Source organism: Fimicolochytrium jonesii (genome assembly GCF_025526975.1).
Source record: "Fimicolochytrium jonesii strain JEL569 chromosome Unknown EV422scaffold_8, whole genome shotgun sequence".
Classification (NCBI taxonomy): domain Eukaryota; kingdom Fungi; phylum Chytridiomycota; class Chytridiomycetes; order Spizellomycetales; family Powellomycetaceae; genus Fimicolochytrium; species Fimicolochytrium jonesii.
In genome coordinates, this window is record NW_026515675.1 from 475,682 (window position 1) to 496,045 (window position 20,364).

A 20,364-nucleotide genomic window follows, 5' to 3' on the forward strand; every position below is an offset into this window, starting at 1 on the left:
TCAGTTGGTGAACGATACTCAACGGCAGTCAGTGAGGTAGTCCTGCGATGTCCAAATCCCACATCAAATCTGGTCGTAGAGTACGAGAGGCCTTGGAGGTCCGGCGCCGACGGATGACGCGAGGGCTACAATCCGATTCATCATTCTTTCCCGTAGACTGCGACCCCCCTCCGATGCGATACGACCAGCTGTGAACTCGACGTCCCAAGGCTTGCTGCGGCATGCGGTCCCGGGTCAAGAGGGATGGCGATATCACGCCCGCAAATCACCAGGCAGGACCCTAAATGTCTCGGTTGTCGCAGGATGGCCGCCAGTCGTCATACGGCTTCCGCGGCCCGTTTCATCCCAAGCCCCTTTGCGCAGGGGGAACAAACTAGGGGCCGGTCCTCTGCTTCAAGTCTCATCATTGTCCCAGAATTGGGAACTAGCAACCTCGTAGGCGAAAAGCCCCAACGCGGACGGCGGCATCACTCGTAACAGCTGTGGTGCGATGCCCGCGTAGAACGGCCGTATCCCCTTCTGCCGCACGACCTGCCACACTTCGCTCCACTGGTAGCGCGTTTGTTGCGCTGCTCCCGTCGCATTGGCGCTATGGAATCCGTCATCAAGCAGCGGGGCAATGCTTTCGGTGGCGGCCTTTGTCAATGACGGTGTCGGGGCGCCCTGCGGTTGTCCGGCTCCACGAACAGACTCCATCACCGTGGGTATATTGTCGAGTGGGTATATGACGGCTTGATATGCAGCACCGGCCGTAGCACCAGCGAAAATGACCGCCGTTGCGTTGGCGATCGTGACAGCCCATGAGCGGCGCTTAGCAGCCTGCTCTAATGGAGTCAAAGTGGCGACTCTCTCACTTTCATCGTTAAGATTCCACCGATCTGCGACGAAACCTTTCCCAAACCGTCGAATGTTTTCAAAGAAGAAGAAAAATAGCCCGAATCCAGCGGCATCCTTGAGAGCCAGAAATCCGATCCCCTTGTATAGTCGCCTGCACTTCGCCCAGAATGTTTTATCATCCTTCAGCGCTGCTTGACATGTTCGATAAGTAAATTTCAACATCCCTTCGTGACGATGCGCTACGATATCTGCGGGTGTGATCCGTGCTTTCACATTATCGATGGGTGTTGAAATGATTGATGTGCTCGCACCGGCCATTGCGCCTGCGATAAACGGGTGGGCATGGTCGAAAGCCAATGCGGCGGAGAGAGACGTAGTGGATTCCTCTTGGTTTGACAGCGCATACGTCGCCGATGCGTAGACGTTGAAGAGCACTGCTCCCGCACATGCGTTTGCCAAGAGTAGAGGGATGATATTCCTCCCCAGAACGCCGAACTGTAGCATGAATGCAACAAATCCGATATGAGTGGTGTTTCTTCTACGAGGTCCGTCAAATCAACTGCCGCCATACCCCTTCCTCGGCGGCAACCACTCTCATGTACGCGACTCCAGCCTTTTGCCCATGCGCTGCAGCCATATGGTTTACGACTGTCCATGGGTTTATGGTATGCGGCCGAAATAGCTTGATGGGAAAGCGAAACCACCTAGTTCACGACAACCTAACGTCAGACACTGGCCAGGAACTATCAGCTGCGTGGTTTAAGACGAACCATTTCATAAGCCCTTTTCCCATCGCTGTGGCAGCGAAGGCGCTTTTCGTAGCAACTGATTTGGCGACGCCTGCCATTACGCCTGCTACGGGGAGAGGACCCGTTGCTTCCTGGTCGTTTTGAGCAACCGCATCTTGCCCTGCTACAGTTTGCGGTTGCTGAAACGTCGTCGCATGAGCTGCCGGTGCTGTCGGTGTGGACATGCAGTCTTCGGCGTCGATCTTCGCATGCGTTGGATGGTGAGAGTCGTCGGTCAACGGAATTCGGCGCCGGGTACTGTACAGTACAGTAGTTGTGAGTCACGTGTTAGAAACGGGTTTATTCAACTATTCCTTTTTAGAACCATCTACTTTCCGCTTTCCGATCGCACAATAAGACCGGGAAGTCAAGCCATCTAATATACAAACGAGCCAGGCATCAGTGGCTCGTAACCAGAACAGAACAAAGAACCAAAGGGGCCCTCCAACATTAAAAGGTGATCAAGGAGAGGAGGGTAGGGGCAGAAATATACAAGGATGAAGCAGCTCTTGAAGTGTCTATCAGATGCATAAATAACTATGAAATGTCCACGTTCGCGTCATTGGGGGTTGTTCTCCGCGGCCGGAGCCGCAAAAGGTAGTTGTTGCTGTGCGTTGACGGCCATTGGGGCGGAAGTTATGATTGGAGGCAGGTGCTCCATCTTTTGTTGCTGCTGAGGTTGCTGCGGGGGCAACATGTGCGACATGCTCGAAGATTGGTGGGTAGGTTGTATGTACATCGAGAGCTGTTGCGGGTGGTATTGCTGGGGTAACGATATTGACCGAGGACGGTTACCGCGTCCGCTGGACGGGAGCAGATGTCCAAGTCCGAAGAGTTGGGCAGGATGCGATTTCCCTTGCTGACCTTCCATATCGGTGCTGTCTGCGGACAGCGGAGACGGATGAGAGCCGTGGGACGGATCATATCCTGCCTGCGTTTGCATGTACGGCGATCCCGCCTGCGCTGCGACCGCGTTGGCTTCCGAGTTCATCATGCTCTGGTGGAAGAGCTGCAACTGTCGCAGCTGCATCATTTGCCGTAGTTGATGGAACAGAGGGTGTCGAGGGTCCTCTTCCGGTTTCAGCTTGCCTTCCTTGCGCAAATGCACCAACTTGATTTCGTCCTTCAGGCGCTCCACCAAGACGGCCTTCTTTCCCGACGATTGTAGTCCGCGAGCTCGAAGCATATCTTTGAGCTCTGACACTGTGATGTCGTCAAAGTCGGCTCGGAGAAGATCCGCGTCCAGCTTCTCGTATTGTTCGTCTTGGCTTAATGGAGGGCCGACGGGCTGCTCCTTCTTCGGCATTGGCGCTAAAGGAAGCAACGGGATGGCGCTGAGTTTCCCACCGCTCCCGGGAGTGCCGGGCGAGGGTGATGGAGGCGGTGCCATGCTGCCGGAGGAGGATTGAGCTTTCAAAAGATTGACTTGGGTCTTAAGTGCGTCGTTGACTGGGGTCGAGACTGGAGATCTCGACGAGGGTGCTGTTGGACGGAACATGCTCAGCTCTCGGTTACTGAGGCGCGTCGTCAAGCTATGAGGTGATGATTTCTTGTAAGGCGCATGCAGGTCGTGACGCTTGGTCTTCATCGTGATTGATCCGGGAGACGTTGCAGACGACGGACTGCTCAATGAGGAGGGTAAAGTGTTGGCACGCGGACGCTTCGTTATCGCATTGGGGGATGGGCCCGATGGGCCCGCGCCGATTTGAACATGCGGCAATCCAGGAGTCATGGACCCTTGCGGACTATGCATCATCAAGGCGTATGCACTATTGGGCTGATGCATCGACGAGAAATGGTCGTTGAGTTGTGATTGATATTGGTTGTCGTACGGAGACACCGGGTATGTGGGAGGCAACACCATCGCGGAAACGAGAGGCGACGGCTGTTCGTACATGGATCGCTGAGCCATCCCTGATCCCCCCATACTTAGGTACGCCATACCCTGAGGTGAGTTGTGTTGCTGCTGAAGCTGATGCTGTTGTTGCTGCTGCTGTTGCCTGTAAGTCATTGAGCCCGCACTTTCGGAGTACGAGCGGTTGCGCATGTGCATGGTAGCCGATTGTTGCAGCTGTGCCGTGGGGGACTGCTGTGATTGTTGCTGCTGCTGCTGCTGAAACTGATGTTGCTGCTGATGATCATTCACGGATAACTGGGCTGTTGCAACGTTCAGGGACTCGATAGGGAACGGCGAAGTAAGTCCAGGGGACTGGGAAAGAAGTGGGGAGTCTTGGGCATCGTAGGGATAGTGCGAAATATGTTGCTGCAACGGCGAATGCTGTTGTTGGTGTTCACCTAGCAAATGCGGGTTTTGCATGATCAGGTGCGGTGACTGAACCATCATTTCCTGTGGCTCCCGATACGACATGAACTCGTGAGGTACGGAAGACCAAGAGTGTTCGATGCCACCATTCCCACCGTCTCCGCCATCCATGGGCTCGAATCCCTCCTCGCCATTGTCGAGCCAGTTTGAGATGATGGAACTGGGCACGGGAAACGCCTCCGGCAGGTTTTGCTGGAAGTGGTCAGAGTTCGGAGTCTGTGGCTGTTGTTGTTGCTGCTGCCGTGGTGGTGTTTGATGGAAGCCGGAGTTGCCTCCTAACGACGTCGAAAGCGCAGTCTCGAAAGCGCCGGCGTTGCCTCCGTTGACCAGATCGTATAGAGCGTTCATGTTATCTTCGTCCCCACCGCCGAAAGTGTGCCCAGCTCCGTATTGTTGCCCGTCCATGGCGCGCTGGCTCAGGTGATACGTCTGCCCTTGCGACATTGCAAAGACACTAACTACGTTGCGCTTCGGCTTCGCTGCTGGCGGGTGCTGAGATAGCACTCACTTGTTTCAGGCCTCGTCGTTGGCAGTGGAGGGATACTGAGATACGCCCGAGAATATATAGAAAACGAAGGAATGCTGTTCCCGGTGAACGGAAAACGAAGTAAATACAAAGGGGCCAGGTTTGAGAGAGGACCCCGGAACCAGCCTCCAACTCAGCAGGCCTTTGCGTAAGCGTTTTTTTTCCCTACCAAGTGTACGCCTACAAGAAAAGGATGTGCCTGCGTATACGCCGCCAGCCGGTGAACAACTCGGGGAGGGACAAAGGGGCGCGCCAAGAGAGAGGAAGTGTGCAGAATGGTTACGACTAGCGCCGAAGCTGAAATGGCGGCTCAGAATGGCTGGACTGGGGCTTTGGGAAGGAGGAGCAGGGTAATAGCGGATACAGGCAGTCAGGCCCAAGTGGACCCCGCATGAAACTGCAGGGAGAAGGAAGGACTTGGGTTCTGAGCGCATAAAGTCAGTCCATGTGAGCGAAGTATCTGTTAGATATGATATCACCTGCATCTAAATTCAACCTGCGACACTTGGGTCTGCTAATACTGCGGCCAACGTGGGACATTTCGCTGCAAATCCATCTCCATCTTTTTGCGGTGGCGGAAGCGGGGCTGCGGCGGATACCGAGAGCGCAACAATTGCAAGAACCGTGGTTATTGTCCCGAAAAAACTTGTCTCGAGTCGTACCAGTGGCCGCAATTTTCCTCCATAGCGCCACGCTGAAAGTTACCGCCCAAAACACAGGCAAGGGCGATCCCGACATTCGGGTGAGGAAAATCGTGATCGTGGAACTTTTTGCACATGACATCTTCTTTTTTACGGCGTGACCGACTTTCTCCAGAATCCACGCCACGCCACCACCGCTGCACGCCAAACCGGCCGCTATACATAGAATCCCCGGTTCTCACGAGGATAGGTGCAACACTCGCGTCCAGAACTGCAGATCGTGTCGGAGCTGGAATTGGAGCGATGGATAAGAAATGCCTGCACGATCACATAGAGATTGTGACTTCGGATCAAAGAGATCAGAGTCCCCTGACTTCTCCAGTTGGCAACAATGGGAAGGCTGAGTCTGACATATCCCCCTGCTATCCTGCCAGCAATTCGACATTTTGGTTGCTCTTCGCGAGCGACGGGTGAACGCACGCGTTCAAGAGCCAGGAAGCAAAGTTTGACGGTATTTCGCGGATCCGTATTCATCTGCGGCGGAACCCCAGATGCAGATCTATGATATATATCAATGCCATCCAGCAGGGGGATGGCCCGTCATATTCACCGCATGTCCGGGTCGGAGTCATTTCAATCCTTGGCGAATTGTTAGCCGCCGTTAGGTACGCTTGTTCCCACATAGAAATAGGCTGGATAATGTCCTACCAGCAGCCATCTTCGAAGTCATCAGTTTTCAAGACGTCGCTTTGACGGAAAAATGTGCATATGGTAAGGGGACATACGTAGCATAATGTTGGGATCAAAGAGATGAGGGTCTCCTGACCTACCTACGCAAGGTCGTTACATGTGCGTTCTTGAGGTAAAAACAGACCTTTTGATGGATACATTCTCTGCTGCCAGCGACTTTGTATCGATTTTGGAGCTATGCATGCATAGAAGGACAACCTGGAACGCGGCAAGTTTGACAGCATTTCAACAGCGAGAAGTTGCGAAAACACGACACCGACAAGGGGGGGTAGATTTCAACGGTTTCCAGAAACAATGGAGAGGGAGACGAGGGCTATAAGGGTTTAGCATGCATAGTTCCTTCCTCCGCGGACCCCTGAGTATTACACGATGCCTCGACTTCCTCATAAAGCACACTCTTTGATATAGTCAGTCGATTTTTGTCCGTCTTTCCACCATGCTTATGAAGCATAAGCTTGTCATCATCAAGTTTGAGGGTATGCCGCCGCATGCCTTGCCTCACGTTGATGGGATCAACTATGTCGAAAGAGGAAGAGTTGAACTGTTTGTTGTCGATGCCAACGAGATTCTTGTCGAAGACAGCGAGGAGACTGTATATGCTCTCCGTCATATGTAGACCGCGCCGAATCGCGGGCGACTTGCGCGATAAGACAAAAGTCGTAATGTGCAGCACAATTAGGCTCAAGGAAGTACCAGCGCCGATAAGGAGAATGCGCACGCAAGAGTCCGTCGTCTCTGAGGGGGAAAGTGAGCCTGGTTGCATTGTTCGCAGCAAGTCTCGTAACGATTCATCCTACCTAGGCGACTATACTCGCTTTCTGTGAAAACTATCGCAGGGGTAACGTCGGGGACCTTCATGTTTCGCGAAGCCTCGGCCATTATGGCAACAATTCCCATGATTTCCATCTTGACAATGGACCTGACTGCTTGGCCGAGCATATTCTGAAAATCGAACTGTCCTTCAACGGGCAAGTCGGGCAAAAGTCTGCACCCGAGGTCAAAACTCGGGACGGTATGGGGCGTTGAAGGGCAGTATGAGAAGTAGCATGAAGCCCTGCAACAAGATATCTTAGTACTTGGGCCATATATGAACCTAGAGCGCATGCGGACTTACCAATACGATATCGAGCGCATCACATCTAGAACACCCCGATTCCGGCTTGGCCATCCGACCGGAATCTCCTGTTTCACACTCAGCAGGGTACTTTCCGTCAGCGCCACCGTCGCGATGGGCAGCAACGACATCATTTTGACTTCGATATCCGCGTCGCCTGTCTCCATTGCGACGCTACATAAGGTCACCCCAATCGTGCCGTGACCGGATGGGTCTTCGAACTCGACGAAACCTCTGGGGTTTTGAGATAACCCTTTGTGAAAGACTACGAACTGGAATCGCCCCGAGGAATCAGTGACGGGATTGTCACTATCCAGGGTGGCCACAGGTAGAAGACCCAATTCGGGATAGGACACATTTGCGAGATTGAACGTGATGCCGTTGTTGCTATCGCCTCCAATGAGCGCACGCCCGTCGGTCGTGTTCATTGACACTCCCACCAGCGACACCACTATTGAAGGATTTTCGCACCATATCGAAGAAAAGCTTAGAGTCATGCTTAAGCGCTCATTAGCGGATAACAAGAAGGTGGAACTTACGCCAAGCTGGGGGGGCTCTGCGCTCAACGTCAAAAGTCGCATCCTCCGTGCTGCATTTCACAGTCGCAATAGCCGCTAAGGATCTTCCCTGGATCCGGTCGCCTACGACGAGATTGCTATTGTCAAACTTCGGCGGGTGTAAGCCGTAGGCCACACTTTTGTCCGGAAGTGATGATCAGCTTCACGAGTGCGACCATAAGTTGATGCGTCGTCACTCAAAGGACCCACCTAGACAGAGGATGTATCGCTCCAAACCCCTTTCCTACACATCCATTGTCGTCACAAGTCACGTTGACTTGCGGGTCGGGTATTATCCCATCTTGCTGCATTTGAGAGCACATCCCCCCGTTTATATTCAACTGCAAGATATCATTGACATTGTTTGGATCATATTGACCGTCGGAGAGGTTGTACGGAAACATGGGCCATTCCGTCTGCATTTTGACTGTCCGGGTTGGGGTGATCTCGTATAGATTGCCAATTGCGCTGATAATTATTCTCTGAGAACGGGTTGAGGGGCCCCATATGTAAATGGATTGATACAAAGCGGCACAGAAAGCGACAATGACACACACCTCTGCAATCAACCCGAAGAACAGAAGAGCCACGATCCAATGCGTTCCCGATAACTTATCCTCCAGTCCTCCAAATGACCCATTGTAGAGCGCCGCCCAGGATGCGAGAACCTTCCGCGCTGGCATCCCATGCGACGAGAGACGAAAGGAAAACCAAAGTTGGCATGATAGTTTTATTAACCGTGTGATTGGGAACATGGCCATTTGCACAGCTGCCTGGGCGATGGGGGATGCCGTCAATTCTCCAGCTCGTCTCCGGCTCCGGGAATGTTTTCTCTTCTTACTCACCCCAATGCCAAAGCCCACCAACGTTGCCGTGGTTGAGCCATTCTTTACGACCAGTATCTACAAAGTGCAGAGGAGGTGCAGAGGATTAGATTACTTTCATTTTCGCGGTGGTGAATTTTGTCCACAGTGTCGAGCAGTTAGAGCACCGCCATACCTTCGAGCTTCCCACTGCCGCAACGGCAATCAAGCCGAAGAGAAATAACGCATCTATTGCGACATTTTGCCAAAATGCTTTTCCGGGACAGCGGCTTCGAGAAAAGTGGCTTGGATGAGGTTTCGGGTTGGTCATGTTGTTATGTTCTGCACCGTCAAGGGAGCGTATTAGCACGATTATACAGGTAATTATATACTAGCCAGATGCAACGGCCGTAGAAACGTGAGAAGGGTTGTGTGCTCGCCGGTTTTTGTCTTAATCTGGATAGGCGTCTGTTGAAATTGACAGGAGGTGATCATTCGCTTGGACCCATGGTTCTCATTTAAGCGGCAGAAGAAACGCCTGGATTTCTTCAGTGTGGACGGAGGAGGTGAGGAGACACTGAGTTGATTTAGCACTTTCTTTGAACGCGGCTCCGGTAAAACGTCGTACCTAAATCAAGGCCGAAATCGAAGTGCATTTGTTCCATATTAACATCTTCTCACTCACTCACTGGTGTTCGTGTAGCGGGTGAGCCTGGGGTTCAGTTAGGTCCAAAAGAAGGTCCGAGTCTCCATATCACTCCGCCTTTTTGACGGTGTTCGACAGCGCGTATTTCCCTCCTGCGGAACCGGTGATTGGTGCTGCCTGGTGTGCGAGTATCGCTGAAGGATCAGCGTCAAACGACTAACGTATGAACCCTGTCATGCCATGTATATAGACAGATGTTTGCGATGTTCAATTCCTAGGGATGAGGAAACTTCCTTCCAAGCATAGATCACGCACTCAGTTAGACTCCTATACAGGTACTGATTCTATGAAGGGCCCGCCTTCCCGATTTTTTTTATTAACTGATGGTGCTCTCTGGCGTCCTATTCGGGGTTTCCCCTCCTCTCAGCCAAGTCTTCTTGTTGTAGTTGCCAGTGAGTATTCCGTTGACAAAAATCCAATGTTGGGTCTGTTCCTTTGGCACTGATTAGCGATTCCGTACCCGAAACCGCGTAGCCATGAGAAGGTTGAATGAAGTTTTGCAGACTGAAGGGACCACCTGGGGGGACGCGAGATAAAACACACGTTCCGATCAGTGAGATAACAGCGATCAAACATCCGCCATCACTTGGCGAAAGGCATAACATCACCCATCCACCTCCGCAATTGAACTGACATCGCACAGGGTGAAGAGAGAAGAAAAATTAGGGACTTACTGGTTCCGCTGAGCTGCTGGGGCTTTTAGTTCTGTTCGCGGGCTCGTTCCTTTGACCTCCCAAGCACCAGCTTACCTACGGTTTGGCGCCAAGGACCGACAGGCCCAACTCGCGCATGTCAACTTCAAGGAGGCCACCGCAATCCTTTTCGGAGTTGGATATATATAGTCAAGGTTTTGGTTGGATCGACACTTTGCTGAGTTTCGTCAGGGTAAGGTGTCAACGCCACATTACCTACGCCCCCTATACGCACGCTTTCCTAAAGAGCGAGCCCGGTTCGGTAAAGGATGTCGTTCCTCAAGTGGATAGGGAGCATGAGCGCGGGCGCCGGTAAAGCCGGCGGTATCGGTCCGGACTGGCCAAATAGCGGGAACGACCGATACTTTGGTTTAGAGAATTACGGAAACACATGTTATTGCAACTCGGTCGTGCAGGCGCTGTACTTCTGTCGCCCCTTTCGGGAATGCGTGCAAGTCTATTCATATCCCACCTCAGCCGCGCTACTCACTGCGGCGGCGGAGAATATACCCTTTCCTACTCCGACGCCGCTCAAAACCGCATCTTCGACAAGCTCGCTAAATGGTTACTTTTCCGCGGAACACTTCCGGCTGAAGGAGAAGGAGAAGGATTATAGAGGGCCGGTTTCTCACAGTGATAAGGACAAGCCTCCAAAGGGGGAGAAGAAGCGAAAAGAGAGCGCTTCCACACGAATGTCTCTGATAGGCGGAAAGTTGACACACAGCGTCGGCGGGGCAGGAATACCGCCGTTGGTGCCTGCTATTCTCGAGGGAATGGATTTGACCGAGGCCGATAAGGAGACTCTATTATCCGGTCTACAGGAGCTCTTCCTGAAGATCACAACGCAGAAAAAAAAGACGGGTATTATCGGACCACAGCAGTTCATCACCATCCTCAAAAGGGAGAACGAGCTTTTCCGAGGCACGATGCATCAGGACGCGCACGAAATGCTGAACTACCTGCTGAACGCGATCGCGGAGATATTGCTGAGGCATAAGAGGGAGATGGTGGAAAAGTTTAAATCGCTACCGAACCGGACCGTTCCCGCCTCCTTCGACGCGGTTTTACCACCACCGTCACTTACAGAATCGGACGGTGGAAGCTCTACCTCTAAGCGGCAGCAGGTACCCGAAAGCTGGGTGCATGCCTTGTTTGAGGGCATCCTGACGAACGAGACAAAGTGTCTCACTTGTGAGACGGTCACCTCTCGGGACGAAACCTTTTTGGACTTGTCGGTAGATGTTGAGCCCCACTGCTCACTCAGCTACTGTCTCCGCAATTTCTCGAAATCGGAAACGCTATGTCACAAAAACAAGTTTTTCTGTGATGTCTGCAACAGCCTGCAGGAAGCCGAGAAACGAATGATCCTGCGGAAAACGCCCAATATCCTAGCCGTGCATCTCAAGCGCTTCAAATACCAAGAGCAGCTGCAGAGGTACATCAAACTGTCATACCGGGTACCGTTTCCGCTGGAACTTCGGTTGTCGCATTTCACGGATGATGCGGAAAACCCCGAACGACTCTATCAGCTGTTTGCAGTCATTGTGCATATTGGCGGCGGGCCGCACCATGGACATTATGTGACGCTGGTCAAGAGCTCTGGGCAGTGGCTGCTATTTGATGATGATGATGTCACACCGATAGAAGAATCCGAACTTCATCAATACTATGGGGACAACAACTCGGTTGGAAGCGGCTACATCTTCTTCTACATGGCCGAGGACTTTGATGCCAATGAGCTCATTCAGTCCATGCAGTATTTGGAGGACCATGTCGCGGCCACATCCGGGTCGAACATGGCGTCGGTAGCCGCAAACGCAGTGGCTGGTGCTGTATCGCCCAACGGAGACTTGCCCATTGGGACCCTCCATTCACCAGCTGTACAACCGAATAAAGACCGCATCGCCTCCGTCACGAACAATTCCACTCCGAATCACAGCGACTCGAATCTCTCGCAGCAGCTTCTCACCTACCATCAACAGCAGCAGCTACACCTACAACAGCAGCAACAACAGCAGCAGCAGCCTTCCTCACAGCAATCCAGCATCGCAGGGGCCGGCTCGACCAACGGGACCAGCGTCATCGCACCACCAAACGTAGTTTCCAGCGGTCTGTCCGTACTAGCGCCCACCACTTCCACCATCGCACCACCATCCACATCGTCTCACTCCTCCGCCGCCGAATCCTTCAGCCGGATTATGAAACTCGGCAAACGGCCATCCACCGTTCCGCTCAACAACAGCGTCCTTAACACTACGCCGCCTCCACCTCTCCCATTCGCTGCAGATACGACCGCCAACAACCACATCGTGAACGGGATCCCAGCAGCAGCATCGCAACCGCCATCCCTCACCCTCGCGCTCAAATCATTCACGTTTGGAAACCCCAAGGACGAGGATACAGGCACGCCGACGCCGACGCCAGCGACGCCTTCGGCGCATACCGCTGGCGGGAAGGAGAGCTGGGGATGGTTCGGGATTGGGAAGAAGGAGAAGGATAAGGAGCGGGATAAAGAGAAGGAGAAGAAATGATGAATTTAGGATGGAGCGCTGCGCGTCGAGACGCACTCTTTGCGGCTGTGCATTCGTTCATACGCTGCACTGCCAGCGTTGGGATTGGCCACCTGACAGCGCACAACGCCAGCAGGTCGAACCTCGGGGCAAACCGATGCAAACCATTCTGACTGAAGACACGCTGTTGGACGAACATTCTAATAGTATGATCTTTCCGACGCTGGGCCTCCGCTTCCGCTCGGGGTGAGACCCTCCCATCTCCCTTTAACAAGACGGTTATCAGCTCGTAGCGCGATCACAGCAGTCATCCTCCCTTTGAATTGTCCCCATCCCCACGTCCCTCTGCCTTTCTATACATTGTACAGTGTCGGACAAGCCGCACAAATCGCATCTCGAGGGCCGGTCAACCTCTGACGGGTAGGCGCAGACTTATGGTCACTATCTGTACATACTCCACCATCCATGGTACCATATCTACGTACATATATCGCGCACGCGAAGTATGCATGCATCGCAAATGACAATCACTAGCCAAATGACAATCATATGCCCATTCTATAAACAGAAACCTACTTGAATCGGCCGATCTCTATTCTCTAATCCTCCCCATGGGTTCGCCCACTTTGACTTTCTGCCCGCCCTCCAACGTAAACTCAAAGTTGGTCGGGGCCTCAAAGACGAGCACGACGGTGCTGCCTAGCTCAAACCCGCCCATCTGCTGGCCTTTGGCGAGTTGCACGCCGTTGCCGCCGTACTGTAATTCGTCGTACTTTCCGGGCGCGTGTTTGATTTGGCGTTTGCGGAGGTTTGTCTTTAAGTCCTGGTGATGGATATGCAAATCAGGGTAAGACGACAGGTCTCCGTTCGACAAATCAGCAGGCAGAACGTTTCGCAACAAAAACTTACAGGGTCGAAGTCAATCTTGATGGAGCCCACGTTTGTCGCTCCGACAGGAATGTACGAGAAGAACCCATGCGCCCACTCTCCCATCAGAACCACCCTCTCATTCAACACAAACAAGTTCTTGATAGCCGTGACAGCCAACGGGGATACAGAGTACAACTCGCCCGAGAAATGTCTCCGTGCGCGAACGACCCAATCAGTCGGGGAATGGAACCGGTGGTAATCCCCTGGAGCGAGGTAGATAACGGCAAAAAACAGCGCGTTTCCTGGTCGTGTGGACTGTGTGATGGCGTTGGTGGTGGGTTTGGCGGGCACAACAGAGTTGTCTTCGTCTGTGACGGATTGTTGACTGTGCCCAAGCATTTTGTCAAGCGAGTAATCGATGTCGTTGATGTTTCCAAACTTATCGTGTGCGACGATTTCTTGCGAATGGGACTTCTCCGCCAATTTCAATGTCTTGGCTCGTTCTTCCTCATTTATGGGAACGACAGCTTTGGCCTCCTCTAGTTGCTTTTGACGGCCCAGTAAAGCGTCCAGGGAGTAAGTGACTCCCTTGATCTGCTCGACCGTGCGCTGCTGTGTGATCAACCCGAAATGCAGCACTTTGCCATCCGCTGGGCTGACCTGATGGGAAATCAGAGGTTAGGATACATTGCCCCGTTTCTGATTAGTAGTAGAGGCTACACTAACCAAGAGAGCGTCATTGTCGATTGGGCGAGCCCCAGGCTTGAGAGGCCTGTAGAAGAACTGCGACAAGTTCGCATAGTGCTCGAGGTTGGGGTCCTCCATCTCGTCCAGGTTGCATCCAAAGTAGCTTGCATACGCCCGGTAGAAGGGACCGCGAAGCCAAACTGGGACGGTCAAGTTGTTGGCCCAGCCCCATAGGCGAGACACCGCCCGTAATGGCAGAGCAGCATAGACGTGAACCTGTGCTAGGAGTATATTGATGAGTGATGCCCGAAAATATACAGTTCCGCCGTGACATCGCCGGCATTGACGTACCTGCCATGGACCTTCCAAGGTCACGACTGGATGGTCGGGATCTGCAGCGCTTTGGTCTTCACGCCGTCGCATATGTAGGTACTGTATGGCGGCCAAGCAGGCAATCCCAAGCCCAATAGGGATTGGTTTCCATACAATCGGTGTGTTCCGCAGGACCTGCTTCGTTTTCCCGAAGGATTCTGTGGTTCGAATGTACAGTGATAAGGCTCGTGCTCCCAAGCAAGATAATATAACTCACAGAGTACTCACGTTTCTGTTCGTTCCACCATCCTTTTGAAGGTTCTTCCTCCCGTGGCCCCCTATCGTCGCGGAAAAGGCGCCTGGGTTGGCATCCCCATTGTACGCGAGGAAGTTCGACGGTCCTGCTCACAGAGGTGACATGGCGAGCCGGGGAAGAAGAGAACATGCGCCGATGGCAAAGGACCAGCGTCCGTTCGAGCCCAGGCCGTCGTTGTTGCAGGCCAGTGGTGAGGCGAGCCCCAGAAGGCCTCATGTTGCCGGTTTGTGTGCTCCACTGGCGTAAAGACGGATGGTCCGTTGAGGACGGAAACGTGCAAATTGGCCCACAAGAAGAGAGACGTCATGAAAGACAGACGCTACCGGTTGTTCGGAATCTAGCAAGCGGGGTACCGGCGGTTCTTTTCTTACCGGAATCCGAAGATTTGGGACGTGTTCCCTTCACTGTCGCTCTGCTCTCGTTGGAAGTTTTCCATTCTACATTTGCCCAACCCACTCCTGATCGCCTTCTTTCGCTCACCGTTTGAATCACCCATATTTATGCAGTGACCCGAGACTCAGCGGCTGGGTTGGAATCAGTGGGAGTCATCGGCGGTAACTTCACTCGAAGTCTCCAAACGAAAGGAACGAAAACAGCCCTTCCCAAAGACACACGGTCAAAATGTCGTCGGGGTACGCCAACAACCAGTTCGCTGCCTTACGGTCATTGAAACGAGTGCGACGGCCGGCTGGCTCCACTCCGACGGGCCTCGGAAATCCCAGGTTATCAGAAGCAGTGCTGGCTGCTGCAGGGTCTGAAACAGCCGGGGAGCAGAACACCGAGCAATACGAGGCACCGTCACGAATTGACCGGACGGAAGCGGTCTCGCCAAAGCGCAAACGGGTGGCGAGGGGAACGGCAGATGGACAGGCTAGAGATGTGCCAATGTCTACGGTGGAGCAGCGACCGGAAACCTTTGTATCGAACGGGGTAGACCTGTGCATCGTCAGGTTGAAGGCCGACGAGTCAGTATGCTTCAACGGCGTCTTCGACTTTGCCGTGCTGAAGGGGACGGTGCAGGTGTATGGACATACGTTCCACAGTGATCCAGTATGGTCGTACATCGCAGCACAACCTCACGCTGCGAAAGCACCATATCCCGGGTTGGACTTTGTCCAATGCTACAGCCCCACAACGCACGCTTTGCCCGTGTTCAGAGCCACCCAGCAACCAGCGAACCAGAGGAGCATGCCTCCATCGATATCTATGTCGGAAGCGAATGTAGATCAAATCTCGCTGGCTTCTGTTCAGAAACTGCTAGTGAAGGTAGCTGAAGGCCCGCATCAGCTGCTGGATGAGACCCTTTTGCTGATTCGGGCCATGTCTGATCGAAGCGTTGTAAACATCGGACGACGTGTGCCGGGATTCGCGCATCTGTTCAGAAGCAAAGATCAACATACCGGGGTACGTCCGACCTGAGGGAACCGAGGGTGATGTAAATGCTGCAACATCTGACACATCTCCAAGCAGCTTCTCGATATCCCCGGTGTCTACCCGCTATGGAATTCCACACCTGAACTGAAGCCATTGATAATACCCAAACCATGGGAAGATGTTACTGAGGGCAGCTTAAGCGAGAGCGACGGCACCCCGGACCGTTCGGTCCATTGCGTCGTCGGATCCAAAAATATGGGGAAGTCAACGTTCGCCCGGTACCTAGTGAACAAGCTGCTAAACCGGTACGTCCTTGCAAAGATTTCCTTTGGATCGAATGACGCTTACTGAAGTTGTATTGCCACCTGTGACAGATACGAGCGTGTCGCATACCTGGATTGCGACTTGGGTCAATCAGAGTTCACACCGGCCGGCATCGTCTCCCTGCATGTTATCACTAGGCCATTACTGGGTTTGTGCTATTCCACCACCTTTCGCGGCCTCTGTAGCACACCTAATACCTATGTAATGCGCTCCATCCAGGTCCACCGTTCACCCTCCTACGAGATCCATACCAATGTTACTTCATCGGAAGCAGTTCACCAAAAGAGGACACGGATCACTATCTAGCATGCTTACGAGAATTGGTAAACGTGTACGATAAGGAGCTGCTGGCTCAGGACGACATTCCCGTTCCACTGGTGATCAATACGCATGGCTGGGTCAAAGGTACGTGAGGTCAGATATTCCCCTTCGCACAAACTTCACATCATCTGACAATTGAGGAAACCAGGAATGGGACTTGACCTCCTCGTCCATTTCTTACTCGACGCACGGCCATCACGGATATATCAGTTAGGCGTCCATGAGACCACGTCGTATAGTTCCGCAAAGAACATCAATGTGGATTTGAAAGCGATTGTGAACGATATGTGTGGTGGAGGGTATACCGGGCAGGTCTTGCATATACCCACGTCAGCGGATCTCAGTTTGCCACGGTGCGTTGCGTGCAAATCACCGTGTACAATCGCCTGTATGCGGGCCACGGCTAAAGAATCCGTTCTCTACCGATCCACACAGGCAAAACACCGTCCGCTTTGGTGCCAGCGAGCTCCGCCACCTCTCCCTACTCTCCTACTTCCATCAATCCGCATTCGGCCCCTCGCTCTCCAACTCCCACTCCACACCATCCGCCCCAACAAACCCGACATGGAACTTTGACGAATCCCTCACAGCACAATTACCATATGAAGTACCTTTCCAAACCGTCCGGATCATGTTCCCTAATGCTGAAGTGCCGTTTAGTCAGACTCTACATGCGCTGAATGGGTGCATCGTCGGGCTGGTGATCGATCGCACGGAGTACGCTGCCGCACCCGTGGTGGATTCCGAGGAGGAGGAAGGCAACGCCGATGACACCGAGACAGAGACAACCACCAGCGCAGCATCGTCACTGCGGATCATCCCACCAGGCGTTTCAATCGCCCCGCACAGGCACTATTGCGTCGGGTTGGGCCTGATACGGGGAATTGACCCCGTGAGACAGGTCTTTCATGTCTTGACGGGCCCCATCCCGGCGGAACATCTGTCGATGGTGAATACGCTGGTTAGAGGGCCGGGGTATGAGACGCCTGTGGGGCTTTTTGGCAGCGGTTATGAGGTAAGGGCGCTCTACAGGAGATGGCTGTACGATCGATTTTGCTGAACCGAGTCTTTTTTGGATTCGCTCGCAGAATTCCCGTGCGCACTTACCCTACACCAGTCGCCTATCTTCCGAAGGTTTCGGATCACTAGCATGGCGTACGCGACACAACCTTCTCCGCAAGCGGCCCAGACAGCTGTAGACGCCCTCAATAGTCCGCAACTTCCTTCGATTTAGATGTCCTTTGTAGACACCTCGGATAGACCTTACCCAGCATAATTTAAGAAAACCACAACCTCTTCACGAGCCTCGAGCGCATTGAACAGAACCCATGCGAAAACCTGCGTATTCATTCGAGAAAAAAGAAACTCTATGTACAGTCTAAAAAAACGTAAAAGGTGCAACTATGTTACAAAAAGACTACGCCTCGACTAAATCTGGTGTCCAAAACGAACGATCAATGCGTGACGGACGGGGATGTTGCACATACGCCGTACGTACGTACAAAATTTACGCAAGACTGGTACCAGCCGCACTCAATGCACTCTCCTCCACATACGTAAAACCCCTAAACTCCTCCTGGATCGTCTGACTCAGCGGTGCCGATGAGCGCGGTAAAGAGTCGACAGGCAAGGCGTCGGTGAAGGCCGGGTCAAAGTTGGAGGTATCTGTTTCGGATTCGACCTGAGGTTTGAAGGGAGGCGTGACTTGCTTTTTGAGGAGTTTGTCCCATTCGACGTCGTGAAAGAAGGGTTGTTGGCGGATCTCGGCGGCGTCGGCTGGGCCGCCGCCTAGGCGGGAGCGCGGGTCGCGGTGCAGGAGCTATATCGTGGAGAGGTTCGTCAGACTGTGATATCATTCTCGAAGGCTGGTGGAAGGACCTACCCCTCGCACAAGCTGTTGCGCTGGCATGGAGAACCCTGGAGGGAATAACAGCTGGTTGTGGAGAATCTGCTTATACATCAAGTTGATGTTCTCGGAGTAGAACGGCGGCAAGCCGGTAGTCATTTCTGGAAGAAGAAGGACTCAGTAACATGGTCGTTCAACCTTATTTCATCAATTTCCAGCTCACCAAAGAACAGGATCCCCAAAGACCACCAATCGACGGCTTTGCCATAACCTTGCCCCGTCAAAACCTCGGGCGCCAGATACTCGGCTGTGCCGCAGAATGTGTTGGTCGTATCGTTGAACGAAACATTCTCTTTGCATAGGCCAAAGTCTGTGAGAGCGATGTGTCCGGTACTGTCCAGCAAAATGTTCTATGTAACATGATGTTAGCTTCGGCTTCGCAATATCTGAGCAGCCTTGCCAGACGTGAACTCACCTCGGGCTTCAGATCCCTGTAGACAATGTTATACTTATGCAGATGCTCCAGCGCGAGGACAAGTTCACATGTATAGAACTTTGCTCGCTCTTCACTGAAAGCAGTTTCCTTCTGCAGGTGGTAGAAGAGCTCTCCTCCGTTCATGTAATCCAGGACGAGGTAGAGTTTTTCAGGTGTCTGGAAGGAGAACTTGAGGCCGACCAGGAATGGGGATGTCGCCTGGATGAGGACGTTCCTCTCGGATAGTGTGTGCGCGATCTCTTGACGCTCTACGATATCCTTCTTCACCAGCACCTTCATGGCGTAGATACGACCTTGGCAAAAAACGCTTAGTCCGGTTGGCCGTCGCGACACTGCGTAACATGCAAATGCAACACACCTGTATCCTTCTTCTTGACCTGCAGGACTTTCCCAAAGCTGCCCTTTCCAACCACCTTCAGCAGCTCAAAATCTGCCGCGGTCAAAGTCCTCGCCTGCACCGACCGGTACAACATCTGGATCCGGATCTCGCCCTTTACCCTCTCCTTCCATTGCCGTGGTTGAAGCCTGAACCAGTTGTCATGCAGCTTCCCGTTGATTCGCGACGGTCGGATCTTCATCATGCCCAAGAAACCTTCGCCGTGGCGTGGATCCGCCCCTGCACGGTCCCATATGGTTATGGTGACCTCTCCGTCTGGTCGGGCAACATCACTAGTGGGAAGGGAAAATCAGCCGGTTGTCATACTGAAACTGTCCTGGTCCAGGACGCAGCAGCGTTCGAGGGCCGTCTCCCAATAAAGGGGCTGTGCAAGCCGATACTCACAACGTGGCTTCATGTTTCCACACGGAATAAGCGCTCCGGTCGTTACAGAATTGCCCGTTGTTGCCGGCCATGAAGCTCCCGTCCATGTTCCCGCCAATCCTCCCACCCTGCAGTTGGTCCTTGCTACGCCATTCCCAGTGCGCCTCCCGTGTGACAAACTCGTTCTTTTCGAATTCGACGACGCAGTACGGACGCGAGGAGGAGTCGCGGACGAGGAGGTTTCGTGCTTCGACGACTTTGATGCACAGGCAGCCTTTGGCGGCGTGAGCGTTCTCTGCGACGTCCCACGGTTCGTTTCCCGTCACCATGGTTGGCGGTTGATGTGAACTTAGTGGGTAAGGGAGTTTGGCTGTCGTGGGAAAGTTTGAAGGATTTCAACTCCTGTGGCTTCCTATCTTTGCAACTATATTTCAGGGACGGCTTCAAGTCTGTAAGACCCCTTTGAGTGACTGGAGCTTGTGTGCAGAGCTGCAAGCCAATATACAGTAGTCGTCTTCGTGAGTTGGAGTTCTCTCTCAGCGTTGTCGAAATATACACCTACGTATACAGAGGATTCGTGGACGTCCAAGCCATTACATATCTTTAAAGATGGAGCACAGGCACGCAGCCATACGTCTTACGTGTACAATACAGTTACAATCGGCAGGAGCGGCCTCCTGGCGGCTCATATCCGTCGTGACAGCCACAACACATGCAATCCACATAACAGTGATAACACTGCTGACCGGGAAAAGCTGGCCGAGCTGCGTGCAAACCTGTTGCAAGGACCAACCCTCTGAAGATGAAGAGG

At 53.1% G+C, this 20,364-nt stretch overlaps 7 protein-coding genes across 7 annotated transcripts; 2 read left to right on the top strand and 5 right to left on the bottom strand.

The window, feature by feature from the left end:
* Nucleotides 1–308: 308 nt before the first annotated feature.
* Nucleotides 309–1,877, bottom strand: EV422DRAFT_416815 (mitochondrial carrier domain-containing protein). Its single transcript, XM_053067070.1, has 3 exons — nucleotides 1,608–1,877; nucleotides 1,409–1,541; nucleotides 309–1,332 (listed from the first exon to the last, which is right to left on the bottom strand). The coding sequence occupies exons 1-3, from the start codon at nucleotides 1,808–1,810 to the stop codon at nucleotides 394–396; spliced, it is 1,275 nt and encodes a 424-aa protein (XP_052926499.1). The 5' UTR covers nucleotides 1,811–1,877; the 3' UTR covers nucleotides 309–393.
* A 1-nt stretch (nucleotide 1,878) lies between these two features.
* EV422DRAFT_416820 (uncharacterized protein) lies at nucleotides 1,879–4,708 on the bottom strand. The gene is made up of 2 exons (XM_053067071.1): nucleotides 4,644–4,708; nucleotides 1,879–4,530 (listed from the first exon to the last, which is right to left on the bottom strand). Exon 2 carries the CDS (start codon nucleotides 4,390–4,392, stop codon nucleotides 2,185–2,187), a length of 2,208 nt encoding a protein of 735 aa, XP_052926500.1. The 5' UTR covers nucleotides 4,393–4,530; nucleotides 4,644–4,708; the 3' UTR covers nucleotides 1,879–2,184.
* Nucleotides 4,709–6,178: 1,470 nt separating this feature from the next.
* Nucleotides 6,179–8,219, bottom strand: EV422DRAFT_566530 (uncharacterized protein; the record flags this gene model as incomplete). The annotated part of the gene is made up of 6 exons (XM_053072450.1): nucleotides 6,179–6,600; nucleotides 6,663–6,919; nucleotides 6,980–7,430; nucleotides 7,519–7,673; nucleotides 7,747–8,018; nucleotides 8,094–8,219. 6 exons carry the CDS (start codon nucleotides 8,217–8,219, stop codon nucleotides 6,179–6,181), a joined length of 1,683 nt encoding a protein of 560 aa, XP_052926501.1.
* Nucleotides 8,220–10,033: 1,814 nt separating this feature from the next.
* On the top strand, nucleotides 10,034–11,371 carry EV422DRAFT_495199 (uncharacterized protein; the record flags this gene model as incomplete). Its single annotated transcript, XM_053067801.1, has 3 exons — nucleotides 10,034–10,192; nucleotides 10,508–10,752; nucleotides 10,840–11,371. Coding segments are annotated over 3 exons (936 nt in total), but the record flags the coding sequence as incomplete, so codon positions are not given.
* A 1,302-nt stretch (nucleotides 11,372–12,673) lies between these two features.
* On the bottom strand, nucleotides 12,674–14,698 carry EV422DRAFT_416838 (phosphatidylserine decarboxylase-domain-containing protein). The gene is made up of 5 exons (XM_053067072.1): nucleotides 14,405–14,698; nucleotides 14,156–14,334; nucleotides 13,844–14,080; nucleotides 13,157–13,777; nucleotides 12,674–13,070 (listed from the first exon to the last, which is right to left on the bottom strand). The coding sequence occupies exons 1-5, from the start codon at nucleotides 14,646–14,648 to the stop codon at nucleotides 12,840–12,842; spliced, it is 1,512 nt and encodes a 503-aa protein (XP_052926503.1). The 5' UTR covers nucleotides 14,649–14,698; the 3' UTR covers nucleotides 12,674–12,839.
* Nucleotides 14,699–14,880: 182 nt separating this feature from the next.
* On the top strand, nucleotides 14,881–17,763 carry EV422DRAFT_525645 (Pre-mRNA cleavage complex II protein Clp1-domain-containing protein). Its single transcript, XM_053070070.1, has 7 exons — nucleotides 14,881–15,836; nucleotides 15,903–16,111; nucleotides 16,181–16,278; nucleotides 16,350–16,535; nucleotides 16,600–16,804; nucleotides 16,887–17,466; nucleotides 17,540–17,763. The coding sequence occupies exons 1-7, from the start codon at nucleotides 15,054–15,056 to the stop codon at nucleotides 17,648–17,650; spliced, it is 2,172 nt and encodes a 723-aa protein (XP_052926504.1). The 5' UTR covers nucleotides 14,881–15,053; the 3' UTR covers nucleotides 17,651–17,763.
* A 195-nt stretch (nucleotides 17,764–17,958) lies between these two features.
* Nucleotides 17,959–19,374, bottom strand: EV422DRAFT_550431 (kinase-like domain-containing protein; the record flags this gene model as incomplete). The annotated part of the gene is made up of 5 exons (XM_053071769.1): nucleotides 17,959–18,270; nucleotides 18,334–18,458; nucleotides 18,521–18,707; nucleotides 18,773–19,086; nucleotides 19,152–19,374. 5 exons carry the CDS (start codon nucleotides 19,372–19,374, stop codon nucleotides 17,959–17,961), a joined length of 1,161 nt encoding a protein of 386 aa, XP_052926505.1.
* Between the last annotated feature and the right edge of the window lie 990 nt (nucleotides 19,375–20,364).